Source organism: Ruditapes philippinarum, unplaced genomic scaffold, assembly GCF_026571515.1.
Source record: "Ruditapes philippinarum isolate M1 unplaced genomic scaffold, ASM2657151v2 ctg1210_1_1_1_1, whole genome shotgun sequence".
NCBI classification, from domain to species: domain Eukaryota; kingdom Metazoa; phylum Mollusca; class Bivalvia; order Venerida; family Veneridae; genus Ruditapes; species Ruditapes philippinarum.
Genome location: NW_026856985.1, coordinates 36,292 through 58,917, shown reverse-complemented (window position 1 = coordinate 58,917; position 22,626 = coordinate 36,292). Strand labels below are relative to the sequence as shown.

General features: G+C 32.6%; 1 protein-coding gene across 1 annotated transcript in view; it reads right to left on the bottom strand.

The window, feature by feature from the left end:
• LOC132748371 (N-acetylgalactosaminyltransferase 7-like) overlaps positions 1 to 19,138 on the bottom strand; it is a 29,979-nt gene extending 10,841 nt beyond the window's left edge. Inside the window, 11 exon segments of the mRNA XM_060737961.1 lie at positions 1,331 to 1,378; positions 1,381 to 1,432; positions 2,134 to 2,357; positions 2,912 to 3,031; positions 3,441 to 3,558; positions 6,649 to 6,828; positions 7,986 to 8,205; positions 8,735 to 8,907; positions 9,264 to 9,402; positions 9,650 to 9,836; positions 18,661 to 19,138. Of these exon segments, the coding sequence (XP_060593944.1) occupies positions 1,331 to 1,378; positions 1,381 to 1,432; positions 2,134 to 2,357; positions 2,912 to 3,031; positions 3,441 to 3,558; positions 6,649 to 6,828; positions 7,986 to 8,205; positions 8,735 to 8,907; positions 9,264 to 9,402; positions 9,650 to 9,836; positions 18,661 to 18,801 (1,602 nt within the window). The 5' untranslated portion in view covers positions 18,802 to 19,138.
• Positions 19,139 to 22,626: the final 3,488 nt, after the last annotated feature.

Below are 22,626 nucleotides of genomic sequence, written 5' to 3'. Positions count from 1 at the left end.
GCTAATAAGAAAAGGTAAAAGAATATAATTTGAGCAAATGTTAAAAAGGCTACGATAATTGGATATAAGGTTATAAAGGCTAATATATTGGAAAATAAAGTAAAAAGACTAATATATGTACTATAATATAAAAGAGATTATGTATCAAGCACAAAGGCACTTTCATGTAAATAATGTAAATTTTCATGTAATATTATGATGAAATATAAATTTTTGACAGTTTAAAGTAAACCAGCACCACATTATCCAACACTTAGAAAAAAAGTTTGATTATTGTATTAATTACGCTTTTTAAAAATTGCTAATCCAAAATATTTTTATGACATAATGATTTCAGATAGAAAGTTTAATTTCTTTCTCAAATCTACATGAGCTGGTCAAATGCTTTACATAATAAAACCTTCACCATTATAGGTGGAAGGCCTATTAAAGGCAACATGCCTCCAAGATTCATGCTAATTTTTATGAAAATTTAAAAAAGGTTTTTAATGAACAAATTTTATTGTTTAAAATTAAAAAAAAAAAACTATTTTTACACATTCAAACGTCAAAATTGCAAATTCCATGCCCTATTACCAAAAAAAGGTTTAAAATAAAAACCCCAAAAAATAGCCCTTACTTGCGGGTTTTTTCCATGCAGCAAAAAAATTTTTGATTTAAAAACGGGGAAACCGTCTTTAAAAAACAAACCCAAAACATGTAAAATTTTATTAACTTGAATTTTTTTTTCTTTTAAAAACTTTTTAAAAATGTAAAAAATTTCTAATTATCTCTCATATACAGGCATGTAGCTTTAAAATTCAACTGTTTCATTTACAAGATGACATAAGAAAGAAAAAAATATCATTCCTTAAATTGTCATAATTCGAAAGAGTACTTAACTGTCTAACAATGACTGTCAACTGTCAGTAATTTCCCCTCTTATATGTGAAAATCTCTTTCAAATCTTCTTTAACCATAAGCAAAATATGTTTATGAAAAAGATAAATGAATTTGTCAGAAATATGATTTCCATATTTTGAGTGCATTTGCAGTGGCTTACAATATTTCAGCCATATACTAGCCAGACCTTTTTCAACAAAAATTCATAGTTAATGTAAATTATCAGGGCTTTTTTTTTCTACAACTAAAATAAAATTTTCCCCAAAATTTCTCACATGAATCAGGAAACGCAGTTAAAAAGTAACCATAGCAAATTAAAAAAGTGCATGATACATTTTTTTGTGAGGTATTAGTTACACATGCAATATAGGTTATTGTTAAAAACTTTGAGGTCGTTTAGTTGAACACTGTTGTCATGGTAACATACTTTTGGACCTACTCAACATACCTGGTTACCACCAAAGTGATGACAGTGACTGACTCCTATTAGGGCCGCCACCCCACTGACTGACCGAGTGTTCCCAGCACAGCATACCCTTTTTTCTGTTTTTTAAAATGTAAAAATATCAAAAAATAATATTATACCTTACAAAAAAATTATCATGGTTCGTTTCCAGACTTGTAAAAATTTAAGTTTGGCATATAAAACCATGAGGAATACTTTTACAAAACTTGTGTTATACAAACTGACTGCAACAGTTTTGAGTATATTTTACAAGAAAATTTGTAACTCAAACAATACATTTTCATCCATTTTCCATTATCTAAAATGTAAAATGCAGTATAATCCACAATTGAATTATAGCGATCTCCGCGTCAGCCCTAATGATTGATAGGACCTCAGTCTTCGGCATTCTATATATCAAGCCAATTTTATCAATGGCTCATATAAATCTAAGTCAACTTTATCAATTATGGGTCATATAATTCAAGGAAATTTGATCATATTTCACATCCAAGGACAGCAATGAATGTAGTAGATTTGTAATTGTTAAATGAGGATAATAATGCTAACATATTTATCATATATAGCATAAAGTAACAAATAGGCAAAAAAATTCAATTTATATTAATATCAATTAAACAATTGAACATTCGCATGAATTTTTGCTTAATTTGAGCTTTTTGATATTAAAACCCTTAAATGCTATAATGGACAGATTCAAATTCAAAGTTAGATAAGTCCATTTTACAAATATAGGAGTGTAAAGATTTAATATTTTACATAAAGAAGTTGTAAAAGGTCAACTTACCTCTCCCCATGCTTTATTTGGTGGTAAAATGGGGAATTTATCATAAACTTCATATGCTATATTGTCCATAAACCATTTAAAACTTTTACAATTCTTGTCTTTTTTAAACTTTAATTGTTTTGATACATCTCCGATTGGGTACCCACGAACACTTGGTTCTCTTGTATAAAAATATTCTTTAAATTCATCATCAAGCCATACTTCAACCACTCTCATATAATTCTGAAATGTACGAAATACATGTGATGATAGTATGATGATTACTTGATTCTTTTTGTTTTATGTCAGCTTTTTATGCCGTTTTAAATACATTTTTTTTTGTCATATATTCCGCCATTTTTGATCCACTAACCCAATTTCCTGACCTAACCAATAATTCTCAATTATTTCACAAGTGGCCGACTTCTTATCCCACATAATTTCTGAATCAGAGTTGAGTGAAAATTATTTATTAATAGACTCGAAGTCCAAATCAATTGTCTTAGAACACCCCACCCTCCACCTCCCTCCCTATGCAAACTCCACTGCTGTAGGATCAAAACCCACCAAGAATAATAATTCTTTCATGTGAGGAAGCTATCAGTAGCTTTTGAAAAGTTGGTGGTTCTTTTTAGATGCCTGCTAAATGTGCTCATGACTTAAATGACACATGTAGGTGCACCTGCAGTAAAGCTGAAAAGATGTCATAAGACCTTTACTGTCAGTGTAACCTAAAACCCAACCAAATAGAAAAATAATAATAATTAAAGTTTTCAACAAGGAAAGGTAACTCTTACCAATAATATGACAGGAATTTTATGATCAATTTTTCCAAAACCATAAGGCATATGATTTCTATATACATGGCCAACTCTAGAACATGGCACCCATTCTATACTACCTCCACATTGCCAGATCTAAAATAAAATAAATAAATATCTAATACATACCTAACTATTTCAACTGATCAACCAAAAAAAATTAAAAAAAATTTATTCATCATGAGATGTATAGATTAAAATGGTATTCTGCACAAATGCAAGTTAATACAATATTTTGTTGGTAACATATACACTAGTTTCGATAACCTTATTTGTTTAAAGGCCCATTATAGTGCCCAAGAAAACTGAAATGCATTCATTATTATTTCTAAAATATTTTTATATTTGGTATTCTTTTATAATACTTTCCAAAAAGTTACTCAACAGTGAATAGTGACAGTGAATACTTCAAGGGTTAAGTGCAAAACAGCTGTAACTCATATTATATAATGAAGGATTTATGTCTGTTTTGCATGGATCCAAGGACATGTTTTAAATACTTTACCTTAAATGAAAGTTCAAAGTTTTCACCGCCCCATATCTGAAGACCTTCGTCATAGGCTCCCATCTCAAAGAAGTATTTACGATCTATGGCGAATAATCCTCCAGCATGTGTCGGAGCTCTGAAATTACGATAAAACAATGTTATTATGAATGCTTAATGTTTACATTGATTTTCCGAGCAATAAAAAGGCTATAAAATGCACAATGCTTTACAACAGTTGCCGCAGTAAAAGCATCAAATTTCATTCATTTATAAGTCTGTTGTAAGAAATTTAGAAATGTCATGCTTTTCATTCTGAACAATTTATGAACAATTTATATAAAATTAATATGATTTAACTTTATTTTGATTCATGACATAAACCAAATATTTAACCAATACCACTGATAAACTTTAAATATTTCCCCTTTAGCACCATTATATATAGAATAAACAAGGGCCACAAGTCTGTGAAGCACTTTCATTATATTTTAATTGGCTTGTAGGCTGTATGTGTTTATATTCTCCATTATAATACAATCTATATGAATTTTCGGGATGAAAACTTAAAAAGGGGCAATACATTTACAGTAAAAAAGGTTTTCTTTTTTAACTGACACTGACCCTGGGAAATTATACAAGTTACACTGGTAAAGTATTTTTGGGAAAATACCGGAACTTTTTGTTATGCAGATATTGAGGCTATATATATTACACAGATTCCTGACCTATACAAACCCAACTTAACTTATTATATTGTAAAACCTTATGATTCAAAGGGTTTAATATAAGTATGTATACACTTTTTCCAATAATATACAATACATATTATACAACACTTCTCTTCAGTTTTAAAAACCTGTAAGGTTCACTGTTATGGGTGCGCTTTTCTGCCTCCCTTTCCGGCAAATACATTTCTTTGTACAAAAAACCCCAATCAAATATACCAACTCTGTGTCTGTGACCAGAAAACCGTTGGTCATAGGAAAAATTGTCCCAACCTATCACATCAACGGAAGGTACCGCCAATATAGTTCTGTAAAATTGATTTTATTTCATTTAATTATAAATGCAATAGTCCACAGATCTATACTTAATACAATACTGTGTGAACCTGTATCTACATGAAACAATTTATTTGTAATGTAGGAAATGCCAATATTTACTGTTTGACCAGTACTGCAATGTACTGAAGTTTGTTATACAAAATATAGTCCAAAACTAAATCAATACTTAAGTTTATAGACCTGACAATTGTCTGGGGTTTTTTTCAGAATACAAAGAAAGGGCCTTAATGTTTGCAGAAAAAATGATTAAAACAAAATTATTATTATGTAACTAGTTCACGGCATCATAATTAAACTATTTAAAAGCATTAAGCTATGCCTGTAATTTACAATAATAAAAAGACTGGCCTTACAGTTACTGCTTTGTAATCAAATTTAAATACATATAGATTCAAGGGTGTGTCTTTAAGCTTATAGTTTCCTTCACAATCAAACTAAAATAAATGATATATTAACTAAATTAAATCAAAGTTGTAAATCACACCCAGGCAATTAAAGTGTTTCATTTTTACATGTAACCTCACATCTATCAATAATCTTTTGCACATCACATATATGGCCACTTCTCAACTGAATGGTACCAGTTTTATATGAGATACATGAAACAGTGCCCTAATTTTGAATCAGACCATTGAATTTGCTAAGTGTTGATCAAATGAACACCAATCCAACACCCTCAGTGAGGCTGAAACCAACACCCTCAGTGAGGCTCAAACCAACGCCCTCAGGTAGGCTCAAACAAATACCCTCAGTGTGGCTCAAACTAACTCCTTCAGTGAGGCTCGAACCTTTAGCCTGAGTGAGGCTCAAACCAATGCCCTCAGTGAGGCTCAAACCAACACCCTCAATGAGGCTCAAACCAATGCCCTCAGTGAGGCTCAAACCAATTACCTCATTGAGACGCAAACCAACACCCTAACCAACACCCTCAGTGAGGCTCAAACCAATACCCTAAGTGAGGCTGAAACCAACACCCTCAGTGTGGCTTAAACCAATGCCCTCAGTGAGGCTCAAACCAACACCATCAATGAGACGCAAACCAATGCCCCTAACCAACACCCTCAGTGAGGCTCAAACCAATACCCTAAGTGAGGCTGAAACCAACACCCTCAGTTTGGCTCAAACCAACATTTGCTGCATTGAAAACCATACACATTAACCATAAGGACATTTGATAATTTAAGCATTGTAGTTTCAAGAAGGTGAAGGAGGGCTTTTGTTGTTTTGTGTTGTTTTTTTTTTCAAATAAGACTAAAACTTAAAAGCTTACATTACAAATCACCGTATTTCATTTCCTACATCAGTTGTTTAAATTGTACATAGCAGATACAGATCCAACACAGTCAATCAAGTCTGGAGTCAAGTTTCCACTACATGGGAGTTTCATAGAGATGAATAGACCAGCTGTCGGCCAGTTTTTATTGATATACAATATTACATTTATTTTATATTGTATTGTACAATGTTATATCTGAGAGAAATTTATCAAATGTCAAGAAACTTTAATAACTCATGTAAATGGAAACCTGACACTTAACTTGTACAGCTGTGCATGTACTTGTATCGATGTGTAAATATGGAAATATCTATATTTAATTACACTGATAATTAGTCATATGAAATCTTCAACAATATTACTAATAATAGAAAGCTAGTCATCTACATGTACAATACATGACATATGTAAATTTAATTCAGCAATTTGTTAAAACTCGCTGTCAATTATGGTATATCCAACTTTTTAATTGCTATTATTATTGTTTTCTGACCAAATTACTCGTAACGATATTTGCATAATCAAGTTTTTCTTGTATTGTTGCTAGCAGAATCAACATATAAACAGACAATCCTGCAATATTTACAGTACCTTCAATAGATATTTCCATATAAACATATATCATACAAATGTATATGATTTTGTATACACTAAAACTTTGGAAAATGCACCTTTCATACTGTTATGTTTTGTCAATTAAATTTATTTGGTTCAATTTTTTGTCAAAAGAGTCTAGGACTCTTTGATAGTGTATAATACAGTGTATAATCCCAGCACAAAATTACTTTCCTAGCAAATTTTAGCTCATCTTTTTCTATTAAGTTGCTGCATTTTTCAAAATGTTTAAGTGTATCAAAATTTAGTTATTTTGTATTCTATACGATACCTGTAGGGTTCACTATTATGTTCCCGTCGACGTAGCTCTTTCAGCGGCACCTGGCTCTCCTTATATAGAAATCCCCACTCAAATATGCCCCTATGATGGGCAGTTGCTGCACCATACACCGAGGCATAGGCATAATTGTCCCAGTTTATACCATCAACTATAGGGACGGTCATAATAGTTCTACAAGGTTAGGATAAGGAAAGAAAATCATAAAATAAAATAAACAAGTGTACATATACAGGCAAAATAAGAGTAAAAACTAAATATGGGTATTTCATTTTAAAATTAAGACTACCTCTTATAGCAATCCATCTTATGTGGAGGATATAAGTAAAATACAAAATAATGTACATAGCATTGTGATGATAAATATTCATTATTAAAGGGACCCTATTGAGGTTTTTTTACATGATGGAAATGAAAATATTTTTTCGAGCTTTTAAAACTATTGGATGTAGGTATGACCAAATACTTGTTTGCAAAAGTTCAGATCGTTTCATCTCTCTTTGTTGTTTTTTTCTTCAGAATTATCTTTTCTTCGTTTTTTGCAAAATAAGCTAAAAATGATTTTTTTTAAACATTTTTGACTTAAACCTTCATACTAAATATTGATTCTCAATTTAATTATCAGTTTATTTCTTTGGTATTATTTTCTAAGTTTTTGCTTTTAAGAGTCCCAGTTGACCTTTGTAATATTTTCAAATTTTATGTTTATATACTTTGGGACCACAGTGGAGCTCCTTTAAACTAAGAAAACACCATAATACATACATATACTGCTACCACAAAAATTATTGTATTGCAAGAAACAATTATAAATCCTTTTAATTATTCATAAAACAACTTGTATCAGCAAAACATAAAATGATTCAAGCACAAAAACCTACCCAAGTCAAAGGTTTTTTTATTTCTTTACATTATATTTTTGTAGGTAAAACAAAACTTGTACAAGTTTATAGATAAAATAAAAATTCATATTTCAACTGTTAACATATGATATCTAGGACTGTTATTTTCATATGAAGCTCTTACAAACAGATTCTAATATATTAACACCTGTTTTACCATAAATGATAAAAATATACGAAAACAACTACAGTACTCAAAAACATGTGGCATTCCCTATGAGGCCAATAAGCAGGTTTTATAATTCTGAATACGTACATGTAAATGTGCTTACAAATGCTATGCTATTACTATGTAATGTGTTTTATATTTTCAATGGTATTTTCTATTATCTAACAATTTAAACAATTTAGATAACAAAATAAAATCGACAGCTGTCGAGAAATTATTATCTATCAGAAAACCATAATCTACAAAGAAACAATATTCACCTGTCATATGCGATCCGGCTTAGTAAAGGGACTAACCAGTTTCTGTTACATTCACAATGAGCGTCCAGGAAAACTATAACATCTGCTGTCGACAGCTCAGCACCTCGTGTACGAGTTCCAATGAGACCTAATCGTTCGCTGTTTCTGAACAACTTCACAACATTGTTATGTTTCTTATTATACTCATTGATATAGTCTTCTAATTTGCCTTTTAAATGCTCTGTTTGAAAAAAAACCCAAAGTATTCTGAGGATTCATAGTAACATTTATATACATTTTATGTATCTTGTATCCGTACCTCCACTCACCTAAATTTGTGTAACGGACTCTTTTCATTTTGAATAAGGAACAGTTCATTTTGAGTTTTAGGTATTTCAGTATCAAAATGAAAAACTAAGCAGCCAATTGTATAGCTCTTTGTCAGACTGTACAAATATGCAGTGCAGACTGCTCCCCGGCTCTATACTGGTGGCACAGACAGGTTATTGTGACCTCTTGCCCTCCATAGATTTAGTTCATTAAGGGAGAACAATTTTTTATTATATATATATAGATAGAAATACATAGAAGAATAGAACATTTTTGTACCAATTTGCCTTGTAAATTCCATGTGCTCTACATATTTATATACATAATAATGATAAAAACATCATTGTAAAAGTACAATATAATCATACAATGTAAGTCGTCTGCTGAAATAACTTACAAAAGACACAGAACCTCAATGCTGTGTTTATCATCACACATACCTTTATCACTAAAGTCATCTACCATTACAACTTCTTTCAGGAGCTCTGGTGGAGACATGTTGACCACACTGTGTACGGTACGTATCAGGGTGGACCATCCCTCATTGTGGAACACCAATATAACACTGGCCGATGGCAGTTTACTGATCTCTGGATATTGCCAATATTTACATCTGTAATAACATTTATTAAATTTAATCAAGATCGGTGCAAGAAAGATAAATATCTAAAGACTTGCAAACAGGAAAATGCATAAAACAAGTGAAAGATGCTATACAATAAGCCTTCTGTCAATAGTTACAATCTTCGGTACGAAGCTTTAATAATTTCATATTGTTCCTAAGTACTGATATCCTATTTTGATACAAAAACTTGCTCAAAAATTTTTCAAGCCAAAGTCACTACTATATGTATTATTGCATTTTATAAATCATATTAAAACTGTTTTCTATTTCTTTACAATGGAATATCTTTATGACTGGCTATATCAATTTATTAACACAGAATTTTTTCTCAATAATTCACTCACTCATCCATCCTAGTATCAGGTATAGTTCTGTCAAGGGATATCTTGTCACTGTTTACCATATTAAACCCAAACTCATGAGTTGACCTGTCAGCTGCAGACTTTTCCTCCATTGTTGTGAACACAGGCTGTCCACCTTCACCTTTAACAATGTAAATTTATGTGAAATATAACAGCCAACAAACTTTAGGACATACATGTTTATATCATATATTACTGGCTTATTATAACTGGTCATATACTCTTACAACTGATCTTTACATGTACATTGTCATTATTATGATATTATATCATCTTGGTATTCCTCAATTTGGTTTCGTGAAATGAACTTGCTAATTAACTCAGTTCACAACTTAAACTACTGTTAGATTGTGTAAGAGGATACATACCTGGCCCATGTTTTATCTTGTAGTCTGGCTCATAATTACCAAGAACACCTGATCTAAAGATGCTTTTTGGTCCATATACTTTATGAACAGAGGAGTCATTTGCAGATCCTGGTAATTCTAGTGGATTTGCAATCACATTTTTCTTTGGATCGTTAAATGGAAGCATCTCCTTGACATCATTTGCCAGCTGAAATATTCAAATTACAAAATGCATAGCAGAAAATACTGCTTCAAGCTACTATCCCACACATGGTGGCCGTCTGAGCCTTTTTGAAATGATATGTCATCAAAATGATCAAATGATAAAATTTCACCAGTCTCGTATGTTGTATGAAACAAGATGATTTATTGTTGGGTGCCCTAAATTCATCCCTGTCCTAGAGTCAGCCTGCCAAATTTCTTCAACATAGAATGCTTGGATCATTGGGAAATATAGTGTATGAAACTAGCACTGTAAAATGCTTAGGGTAACACATGGTGGATATATCTACTTGTTTTGCTTGACAAAAACTGTCTCACTAAAAAGCGTCCCGAAGAAATTTAGCGTCCCAAAGCGTCCCCAGGCATTATATTTAATTTAAACAGTCAGAAGGGTTATATTTATTGTAAATGAGCTATTTTATTATGTATTGAAGTATTTGTGGTAGAAAAAAATAATCTTAATAAACAAAATATGTATTTGATGGTAGAAAACATTTATCCTAAGTCAGAAATGAATTCTATTATTCTAAGTCCATTCCCATTACACTATATACTAATATATAGACTATATATATCTATATATAATATCTATATATTACTTATTAGATATCAATGAGCCGTACCCCTTTGACTTCAATTAAAATGCTATATAAGCACACCATTTAAGTCAATGGTTGCAAGTAGAAGACTTGGTTGCACCAGATATTATATTTATTAATATATTTATAATTAAATTTGATAGCATACCTACTATTTTTTAGTATCGATACATGGGTTGTAATAGAATGCGAAATGGACTCCATTTCGCGAAATGAACTTACCGCCTACGAAATGGACATTTGTTTGTTTAACCATGATGAGTAATATTATTTTTATTAATTTATGTTTAACATATGACATAAAACTACAGATTGAAACAATTAAAAATACTATTTTCCTATTTTATAGTCATATTTCTGAAAACAAGGAACATCGCAATGCGATGCAACCAGGTTTTCAGCAAAATATTTCACAGAAGCTTTGTCATGAAGGGGCATTTGTTTTTAATTGAACTTTTAGGAGGAATTATGGCTTTTTTAATATTCCTCAAACAAAAATGATTGAGAAATTTTATGTTGTCTATTCGCCTTTTTTCCCCAAATGTTTTAGAAAAGTAAACAGTACTTTATTTTTGCTTAATTTTTGCATTTTTGCGTCTCTTGTCATTTTCTTTTGTCAACAATATTGGCGTGTGGTGTTTTGTGCGATATCAAGAAAAGTATGTTCACAATTTTAAAAAAATACTTAAATGATGTCTTGGAAGAAACATGGGAATTTAGTGAGCGCCAGGGCACTTGATGACATTAAGCTTCTGTGAAAGTTTGGTCAAAATCCATTGAGAAATGTAGGAGAAGTTGCGCACTGTAGAAATTGTTCACTATATATTCTGTATAAGGAAAAAATATACAAAGGGCCATAATTCGGTCAAATATTATCCAATCACAAAACCCCGACAATATGTGCCAGGCACTTGAAAACAAAGCTTCTAAGAAAGTTTGGTCAAAATCCGTTGAGAAATGTAGGAGGAGTTGAGCACAGAAGAAATTGTTTACTATATATTCTGTATAAGGAAAAAATATACAAAGGGCCATAATTCGGTCAAATATTATCCAATCACAAAACCCAGACAATATGTGCCAGGCACTTGAAAACAAAGCTTCTAAGAAAGTTTGGTCAAAATCCGTTGAGAAATGTAGGAGGAGTTGAGCACAGAAGAAATTGTTCTCTGTATATTCTGTATAAGGAAAAAATATACAAAGGGCCATAATTCGGTCAAATATTTTCCAATCACAAAACCCCGACAATATGTGCCAGGCACTTGATAACAAAGCTTCTAAGAAAGTTTGGTCAAAATCCGTTGAGAAATGTAGGAGGAGTTGCGCACAGAAGAAATTGTTCACTATATATTCTATATAAGGAAAAAAAACAAAGGGCCATAATTAGGTCAAATATTTACCAATTGCAAAACCCTGGCAATGTGTCAGGGCACTTGATGACAAAGCTTCTGAGAAAGTTTGGTCAAAATCCGTTGAGAAATGTAGGAGGAGTTGCGCAAAGAAGAAATTGTTCACTATATATTTTATATAAGGAAAAAAAACAAAGGGCCATAATTAGGTCAAATATTATCTAATCGCAAAACCCCGACAATATGCGCCAGGGCACTTGATGACAAAGCTTCTGTGAAAGTTTGGTCAAAATACGTTGAGAAATGTAGGAGGAGTTGCGCACAGAAACTATATATTCTATATAAGGAAAAAAAACAAAGGGCTATAATTAAGTCAAATATTATCCAATCACGAAACCCCGACAATATGAGCCAGGACACTTGATAACAAAGCTTCTGAGAAATTTTGGTCAAAATCTGTTGAGAAATGTAGGAGGAGTTGCGCACTGAAGAAATTGTTCACTAAAATTATATTCTATATGAGGAAAAAAACACAAAGGGCCATAATTAGGTCAAATATTATCCAATCACAAAACCCCGACAATATGCGCCAGGGCACTTGATGACAAAGCTTCTGTGAAAGTTCGGTCAAAATCCGTTGAGAAATGTAGGAGGAGTTGCGCACAGAAGAAAATTGTTTACGCCCGCCCGCCCGTCCGCCCGCCCGCCCGCCGACATACCTCAATCTAATAACCAGTTTTTTCTTCGGAAAACCTGGTTAATAATCTGGCCTCTACGAAATGGAGTTTTCGGCCACGAAATGGAGTTTTCGCTTACGGAATGGACATTTGCTTTACAAATTATGGTGTAACTGACATGTCACAAAGGGTATCTTTTCTATTCACTTACGTTTATTCTGGGATGACAAAAATATTTTTGTCCCAGGTTAAACATATGATATAATATAAAACAGAATCTTTCTATTTGAAAGACCATGTATAAAACACTGAACTATGTGGCATAATTATGTAGCATGATGAGTAAACTGTAACATGATACTCTAGGTGCGTACAGCTCCTTTATAATAGAGAGTTCCCTAGATCTTAATATACTACCATCGCGGACACTGATATGTAAACACATGTATCATATAATATAGTTTAGATAATAAACGTAGATAGAGCACATATATATTTATGTCGTTCATAAACCCATGACGTAACATGGTGTCAGAACTGGAAAAATAATAATTCTTAAAGACGGAATATTTTAAATAGTATAATTATAATTCCTAAAGAAAGAATATTATATAAAAAGGAAAATCATTCCTAATGACGGAATATTAATAAATGTGCTAAACATTCTTTAAAAAAAGGACAGACATAAACTATAATTCCTTCTTGTTGGAATATTACATTAACATTTCCTTAAGTGCTGGAATATTATAAAAAAAAAATGAATTTAAGTGGTATCCCGCAACCTCAAATGGACTGGACATCAACCAATCTTGTAGAAGAATTCGCAAAATTTCAAGAGCACTGTGAATTAATATTTAAAGGACCCTTGAAAGATCAAGAGGAAGATGTCCACGTTACAATGCTATTGCTTTATATGGGCGCAAAGGGAAGAGAAATATATAGAGCCGCAAATTTATCTAATGCAGATAGAAAAGAAACAAAAAAGATCTTCCAAAAAGTCCGAGAACACATCGCTCCGATAATTAACCCAGTATTTAGCCGCTATCAATTCAATAATATCACACAAGGCGAAAAAACTATGGAACAATTCATCACAATAATAAAAAACAAGGCTACAGAGTGTGATTTTGGAACAATGAAAGATGACATGATCAGAGATAGAATTATATTTGGCGTGTCATGTTCGAAATTAAGAGAAAGGCTTTTGCAAGTAGGGAAAGATCTGAAATTAGACAAGGCAACAAAAATTTGCCAAGAATTTGAATATGCTGCATCTCAAATAAAAATGTTCAATAACGTCCAAGAAAGTGCTCCGGTACATGCAGTATCAAGACCGAAGGGACGGATGCCTAGCCGTTCATCGGGCATCCAAGGTCGTTCGTCTCGGAACCCTTCATCGATGAATCCAGGTCGATATACAGAAACATCAAGCAATCCAGGTCGCATTGGGGAACGTTCACACAGTACAAAATGTAACAGGTGTGGAAATCAACATACTGACAAGCAGCGTTGTCCAGCAAAAGGCACACAATGTAACAATTGTAAAAAATGGAACCACTGGAGCAATGTTTGTAAATCTAGAACAGTGAATGAAATTTCAAATTTAAGTTCTGAATTATACATTGACTGTGTAGAAAATGTGGACAGTCTTGACTGTGTAACAGTAAAAAATGGACAGATGTTTACAGAAATATTAATTGGAAATAGTAAAAAGGCTGTGCAAATGAAGTTAGACACTGGCTCTCAGGTAAACATTTTGCCATTATCTACCTTTCAAGGTTTAGGAATCAAGGCACCACTTGAAAAGCCCACATCTAAATTGACCGCCTACAATGGCAATTCCTTGCATAGCAAAGGGCAAATCACTCTCCCTTGTTCTCATGCTGTTTCAGGTCAAGCAAAAAATGTCACGTTTCATGTCGTAGACACGAAATCCCCACCACTATTAGGTTGCGAGTCGTGCTTGGGCTTTAAGCTCATAGAATTCGCTCATTCTGTACAAAATGATTATAATCATAGAAATAAAGAGGCATTTCTTACTAAAGAGTCCCTTTTGACGGATTATGCCCAGGTTTTTGATGGCATAGGGTTACTCCCTGGGGAATGTAACATTCATGTTGACCCAAATGCTACACCAGTTGTTCATCCTCCCCGTAGGATTCCAGTTGCTTTACAAGATAAAGTGAAACAGGAACTTACACGAATGGAAAAAATGGGAGTAATTGCTAAGATTTCAACACCCACTGAATGGTGTAATAATTTAGTTGTTACTGAAAAAAGTAATGGCGATATACGTCTTTGTTTAGACCCTCGTTCGCTTAATAGTGCAATTAAGCGTACACCCTACCCGCTCAAAACACTTGATGACGTATTACATAAGTTTGGTAATGCAAAGTATTTCACTAAATTGGACTTAACTAGTGCTTACTGGTCAATACAGTTATCTGAAGAGTCGTCATATTTGACTGCATTTAACAGTCCATTGGGGGTCTTCAGGTATCTTCGATGTCCATACGGATTAAACGTATCAGGTGATTTTTTGGTTCGCGCCCTTGAAGAGGCACTGATAGGTCTCGAAGGGGTAGCTACAATTGTTGATGATATTTGTGTATGGGGTTCCACGAGGGAAAGTCATGACCGAAATTTAGTAGCTGTCCTTGAACGTGCTTTGAACAAAGGCATTCGTTTCAATTCCAGAAAGTTGGAAGTAGGTCTCACCGAGATTAGTTATTTTGGTCACGTGTTAACTGCAGAAGGCTTAAAGGCCCATCCCGCCAAAATTGAGGCCATTAAGGATATGAGACCACCCACATCAAAAAGTGAACTACAGGTGGTATTAGGCATGGTTAATTATCTCAGTCGTTATGTCTCTGACAATTTATCAGAGATTACCGCTCCTATGAGAGAGTTATTGCATAAGGACACTATATTCACGTGGCAAAAGCCTCAAAGTGATTCCTTTGAAAAAATGAAAGAAGTCATTTGCAAGGACACATGTTTAGCTTATTATGACCCAAACAAATCCTTGACATTGCAAGTTGATTCTTCTTCAAAATCTTTAGGGGCAGTAATCCTTCAGGAAAAACGTCCCATAGCATTTGCGTCCCGTAGCTTAACTGAATCACAGAGAAATATGGGTCAAATTTCTAAAGAATTACTATCTATTGTCTTTGGATTTACGAAATTTCATCAGTACTGCTATGGCCGTGATGTCATTGTAGAAAATGACCATCTCCCTATACAGGGATTGCTGAAAAAGCCTATGCATTCAATACCTGCTAGGTTGCAGCGTTTAGTCTTGAAATTAACTCCATATAGGTTTCAGTTTCGTCACATGTCCGGTAAGAAAATCCCATTAGCAGATGGACTTAGCAGAAACGCCAGTCCGGAAACAAGCCCAGACCTTAATGAGGGTATTGAGGCACACGTTTGCATGGTTATCTCATCTTTACCCGTGTCAGATAGAAAACTTGAGGAAATCAGGTTACACACAAAACAAGATGAACAATTATGTACATTACAACAAACAATAAAGTTTGGTTGGCCTAAGTACAAAAAGGCTTGTCATCAGTTAATTGCTGCCTTTTGGAACTATAGGGATGAGTTATCTGAGGTAAATGGTTTAATAATGAAAGGAGAAAAAATCGTTATGCCCAGGTCACTCAGATCGGAAATGTTAAAGGTGCTGCATTCCAGTCATCTGGGTGCGCAAAAATGTCTTAGTAGAGCAAGGTCAATAATGTTTTGGCCGGGAATTTCAAATGATATAATTGAAATGGTAAATCAATGTCAGATTTGTCTGGAATACAGGTCATCGCAACAGAAGGAGCCATTAATCAGCTCTGAAATCCCAGACTATCCGTTTCAAATTGCAGGGTGTGACTTGTTCTCACTTAATGAGAAAAATTTCATGGTCATGTCCGATTACTATTCTAGGTATCCCATAGTTCATGAACTTTCGAACATAAAAAGTTCAACTGTTATTTCCCACATGAAAGATATCATGTCACATTGGGGCATATGTGAGAAAATAGTCACTGATGGGGGTCCATGTTTTTCTAGTCAAGAATTTGAGGAGTTTTCAAAGTCATGGGATTTTGTACATGTAAAATGTAGTCCATATCATAACCAAACAAATGGTTTGGCTGAGGCGATGGTTAAAGTTGCCAAACGTATACTTAAAAAGGCAAAAGATGATAATTCTGATCCGAGAATAGGATTTTTAGAATATCGTTCTACTCCTCTAGCTGATATAGGAAATTTCAGTCCAGCGCAGTTAGTCCAATCACGACAACTTCGTTCTATCCTTCCCACTGTAAGGGAAAACCTTATACCACGAGTACCGCCCCCTGATGTAGTCAAACAAAAAATCGCAGAATCCAAGGTCAAATCTAAGCATTACTATGATAAAAATGCTAAACCTCTGTCTCCCTTAAATGTTGGAGATTCCGCTAGAATTCAACGTCTAGACAAGTCCTGGAGTCCCGCTGTTGTAATAAAAAAATCACAGCGATAGGTCCTATATTGTTGAAACAGAAAACGGACAACAATATCGCAGAAATCGTAAAGATTTGTTGAAATCTAAAGAATCGCCTTTATTGACACATGGTGCTTTGAATTCTGGCCTTGAAATGTCAGTTAATGACAGAATGATTAACGTAGGGTCAGAGCGTACCGATAGCAATAAACAGCCTGTGGTTTTGAATCCTCCGGATAATGCTAATTATTTCACTCGCGCAGGCAGACAGGTGAAGCCACGTGCTGTAACAGACTTGTAAATAGACGGTGATTGTTTGTAATGAAGAAATTTACAGTATTAATCATGATTAGTACATGTTGTAAACGACTCATGATAATGAACATTTATTAAATACATGTTACTTTAATCATCATCTAATATAAAGTTTTTCTTCCTTGAATTTATTTAAGCGTTATTATAATAATCTATGCGGTTATACTTATGATAAAATTATGTTTTAAATAAAACAGTAATTTTGTAAAAGATGGAAGATGTAGCATGATGAGTAAACTGTAACATGATACTCTAGGTGCGTACAGCTCCTTTATAATAGAGAGTTCCCTAGATCTTAATATACTACCATCGCGGACACTGATATGTAAACACATGTATCATATAATATAGTTTAGATAATAAACGTAGATAGAGCACATATATATTTATGTCGTTCATTAACCCATGACGTAACAAATTATACGATTATTTTCAAATGTAAAAGGGCAGCATGAAATACCCAAATATACCCAAATACACCCAAATATACCCAAATATTGCCCAAATATACCCAAATATTGCCTAAATATACCCAAATATTGCCCAATTATACTAAAAATATATGTTTTATACTAAAAAAGTGTTGTTTTAATCATGAATACAATATAAACTTTCACTAAGATATAATCAAACATACCCAAATATACATTTTCCTATCATTTATAGAGTATATGTACTCCATTAAAGCTATATTTTTTTTAAATAACATGGACACTTGTATAATTATGATATGAAATTTCAACAAAATTACACCTTAAAAATGTAAGTGTAGACAACAAATATCATATCTTGATTTAAAATTGCAAGTACTTTCATAAAGAACCTACTGTATACAGTATAGTAGATAAGCAAATGTCACAACTTTATTTTCTTACAACATCTTAACTGCCCATTTCAACGGAATGAATGAAAGTTATAGCAGACTAAGTCATATTATTTTATAAATATTCATTTATTTCCCATTATAATCTATATTTTATACAAACAAAAATAAATATTGCTATATTTGGGTGTATTTGGGTATATTTGGGTATTTCGTGCTGCCGTGTAAAAGCATAAATAATGAAAAAAATATTAACAAAATTGTTTAAATCGTAATTTTATGTCATATATCACTTGTTCATTATTAAAAATGATATTAAATAGTACACTTAAACCAAAATTAAAGAGACAAATGTCCATTTCGTAGTCGAAAAGTTCATTTCGCGAAATGGAGTCCATTTCGCATTCTATTACTACCGTCGATACATGTAGAAAAGGCAAATTTAATATGATTATTGAACTATGTAAGCTCATCAATCACATTCTGATATATTTATATATATAAGCTTACCTGCAAACTGCAGTACTTGAAAACAAAACAGAAGTATTAAACTAATAGTATAATGAAAAATACCTTATTCCATGCCCTGTACTTGAGACTTTCTTGTCTGCTAGTATCATCCAGTTTACTCACAAAATATGGTATAGTAAACAATAACACCAGAGTCAAAACGCCCAACTTTATTAATAAACTCTTTCGAAATCTTAACCTCATTTTTAATAAGTTTTTTTCTGTTTTCTTCGAGAAAAATTGAAAAATGTTCTTATCACTTGCACTTGTCAAACATTAGGTTGTCTCCCGTCTTCTGTCCCTGATTGACAGCAACTTGTCAACGTGGCTCAAGTGTTCCTAAGATAACGCACAGAATAATAAACTACCACTGACCATGCGCGTAATTATGATCAATTTATACAATTAACATTCAGGCAAACTTTCTTATTAAATGCACGTAAAGTAAGTATGCAAAATAACTTTGCATGTCAACAATTTTACGGGAATCCTCTGTGTACGTTTCAAATCGAGGTCGGGAATTCCCTGCCGGTGCAAAGTTAGCAACTTACTCGTACAAATCTACCCCAAGAAATGAGGCCCTGGAAGTGGTAATATAACTGACATGTAAATTGCGTAATATTACCCCTGTAAAAATAAAAAAAGAACTAATGTACACGTCAAAATTCTTTTCTATCTTTTCATTTACACATATAAGTATATTATAATATTGCGATAACGGCATCAATAAATTTTGAACGAACAACGTTGAATAATTTATAGACGTTTTAACTACATGAACATATTTAGATACTTTAGGAATCATTTAAAACAGTGAGAAAGAACGAATACTTATAATAATTACAGAAAATACATATCTGGTAGAATGTATGAGAACGCATAGGACTTGTTTGTCTCTTAGTGTAAAACAGACACTTAAATTAAGAAGATAATATATAATGAGAAGTTATCAAAGGTTCAAAGTAACAGATATTTGTCTGAACAGAGAAATTAAAACATTTTCCCTCAAGGAGTGATAATACTCGAATATTATCAAGTGTCATGGAAATTGGAGATGTTTTCTGGCGGGATTCGAACCCACATCGGTGTGGGGCTAGTGGTTTGATTGTAGACTGTAGATATAATTAAATATGGTAGAAAAGTCAGAGTCAACCACCACAACAGTATGTTAATTTCTTACGACCATTTGTGAAAATCTTATTATTTTGATGATATAGCATATATAACAATTTAAAAAAAGTGTTATAAAATTCTGGAAAATAACACGAAAGAAAGAAAAGCAAACCACGATGATCTCATGATTCAAACAAAAACACCATCAGGTTCATTCACAAAACAATGCTATACTCATATGTCTAGTTAGAACAGATCGCGAACAGAACAACAATTTTATTCATGACTTGTACAATAAGTACATCATCACATATACAAATATATACAATATGCATAATTGTCACAGTGAAATAACATATTTACATTACATATCAATTATCATATGAGGATGAACTACAATTAATTGTAAGTAAATGTAGTTCTAAGAGATAATGCATTTTTAATAAACAAAGCTAGAGTTTTCAAAAGTAACTTGTTTGTTGAATCTAAAAGATCTAAAAACTTAATAATATCTAACGTAGTAATAAGGTTTAATATATGTTTTTCTAAGCTCAACATTACATGGACAAATAATAATAAAATGATATTCATCTTCCAGATCGTGCATGTTAGACCGTAAAATATAGTAATTAAGGTCTCGGATCCATGATTCGCTAGATGGTAGGCATTTGTTTAGTTGAAACTTATCCAATTAAAAGAGGTTATTTTAATACATTATGCGGTACATATTCATTTCAGAGGTTTTGGAAATACAAAGCCGTGCATTACACATATACTCATCAATATTTTTAACGAAATCACTTTTACGCAATGTCATATGTTACAGAATGATATATTATCCCTTAATGATTGCAAAAAAAGGTGTAGCATATAATAGATAGGTTTTTGATTAGAATATGAAGCGATTGCCATCCATTTTGTTCGTCGTTGTTTCTCTCTTTTTTATTACAATCAATAACGATTCAGTCACAATTAATATTTCCCCCCCCCAAAGGACCAACTCTTTACGCAACTATTATTATAAATACGGATTTGACAGTACACATGATGGAAATAAAAAAATGAGTGATGGAAGCATATATTGTTTTTATAGAATATTCTATATATTGTATAATGTGGGCGAAACATGAATAGGCTTAATATTACTCTAACAAGGAGATAGTTTAGGTATTTTGAAGAACATCAGTATACAACAGTGATATTTATGAAAAGGATATTTCGAACTTTTAAATATTTTGCAATTTCATTACACTTTTTTCTTTTCAGTGATCAAGTTACTTGAAGAAGAATATAGGTTTTGTTGCTTTCCAGATAATGACTGTTTTTTGGATAATGTCAAAATTAGAGCATCATTTTAAGCGTTGAGAGACACAAACATGCACAAATTGCGCGTGCACACAGAAACATTAAAGGGATTGTTTATCATTGATTTTAGACCTAATTAAGTTTTATTTTACATTACTTATATTAGGAAATAAATACATTATATAAATTTAACCTAAAACGTCGACCGTATGACACTCATTCTGCTTGAAGATACGTCTTATAGTGGATCTTAGTTCACACTGATAATACTGGCAGGTTGGAGTACTTTGAAACTGGAGGAATCAAGGATCGATTGAGAAGTCAAATGAGAATTAATTCTAAGAGTTCCTACATCACGTATTACAAACCAGTATAGAATGTCTGTATAAAGTAGATATTGTCTACTTTTATTGATTGATCAATTTTAATTAGAGTATGTGAAGTTAACGACAAAAGGTTGTGTAATGATCACAGTGTTTCTTGATTTATATACAGATGCATGAAAGAGAAAGAAAGCAGATAAAAGGTTAATACTCCGTGAGATGCTGACAAGGAAATTCCGGATATCAATATACTGCGGAAAAAGTACTTTTTATTATAATAATATAGTCTATTAAGAATAAAGATAAAAGGACAACTCAATTATGTTGTTTTTATAATTAATATCCACGAGGTGGAGAAATTATTGTGAATATGTGATCGCAAAAAGAGAAAGTCGACGGCAGAGCTTTTTACAATGAATTTGACAGAGATTGAAAATTTAAGTAACAATGAAAATGTAGTTAAATGTGAAGATAAATTACATTTTGTAACCGATGCTGAACAAGACAAAGCACGTTTTCATATTGCTGATAAACCTTCTGACACAGAAAATATGACATTCTCAGTTTCGCTGAAAAGAAGGCATTCTACTGGAACATTTATCATGGAGGCCGAAACAACAAGTTGCAAAGATGATGGATATGCAGCTCAACGTAGTGATTTGAGAATTCGAAAATTGAGCAGACAATTTTCTCACGAAAATTTTATACAGAATATAGAAGCTATAAAATGCAGTAGATTTTACAGCAGAAGAAATGCCCTGTGTGATCCGTTGAGAATGTTGATTCCACAGCACATGCGTGAGCAGTTGGAACATAATGTTGAGCAGCGAAAAACGTCGGTAACAAGAAAAGTGTCTCAGTTCATTACAGTGTCTTTAGATTTGAACAGGGAAGAGGAACTTATTTGAACCATGTTACCATCCATGTACCCCAGCACCGGCGAATGCATTTGGTATTAGTCTTACGTTATGTAAAATACTAGTATTTCAACAAAGCACATGTGTTGATAACATTTTTTATAGTTTAATATTCTACCATTATGTCACATTATAATGCACATAACAGAACGCGAAAAATTAATCTTTTCTATTGCAGTGCAAGACATACTATTGTCTGATAAAATATTATTAAAACACAAACTGTACTTTCCTTATAAACAATTCGATTTTATTGAAGACCTTGAGCACAAACCATGAACATGTATCCTTGTTAATTAATTAATTTAAACAGTGAAATTGGTTATTGTGGTACGAAATTCTTGGATTTGTGTTTTTTGTGGATATGTATA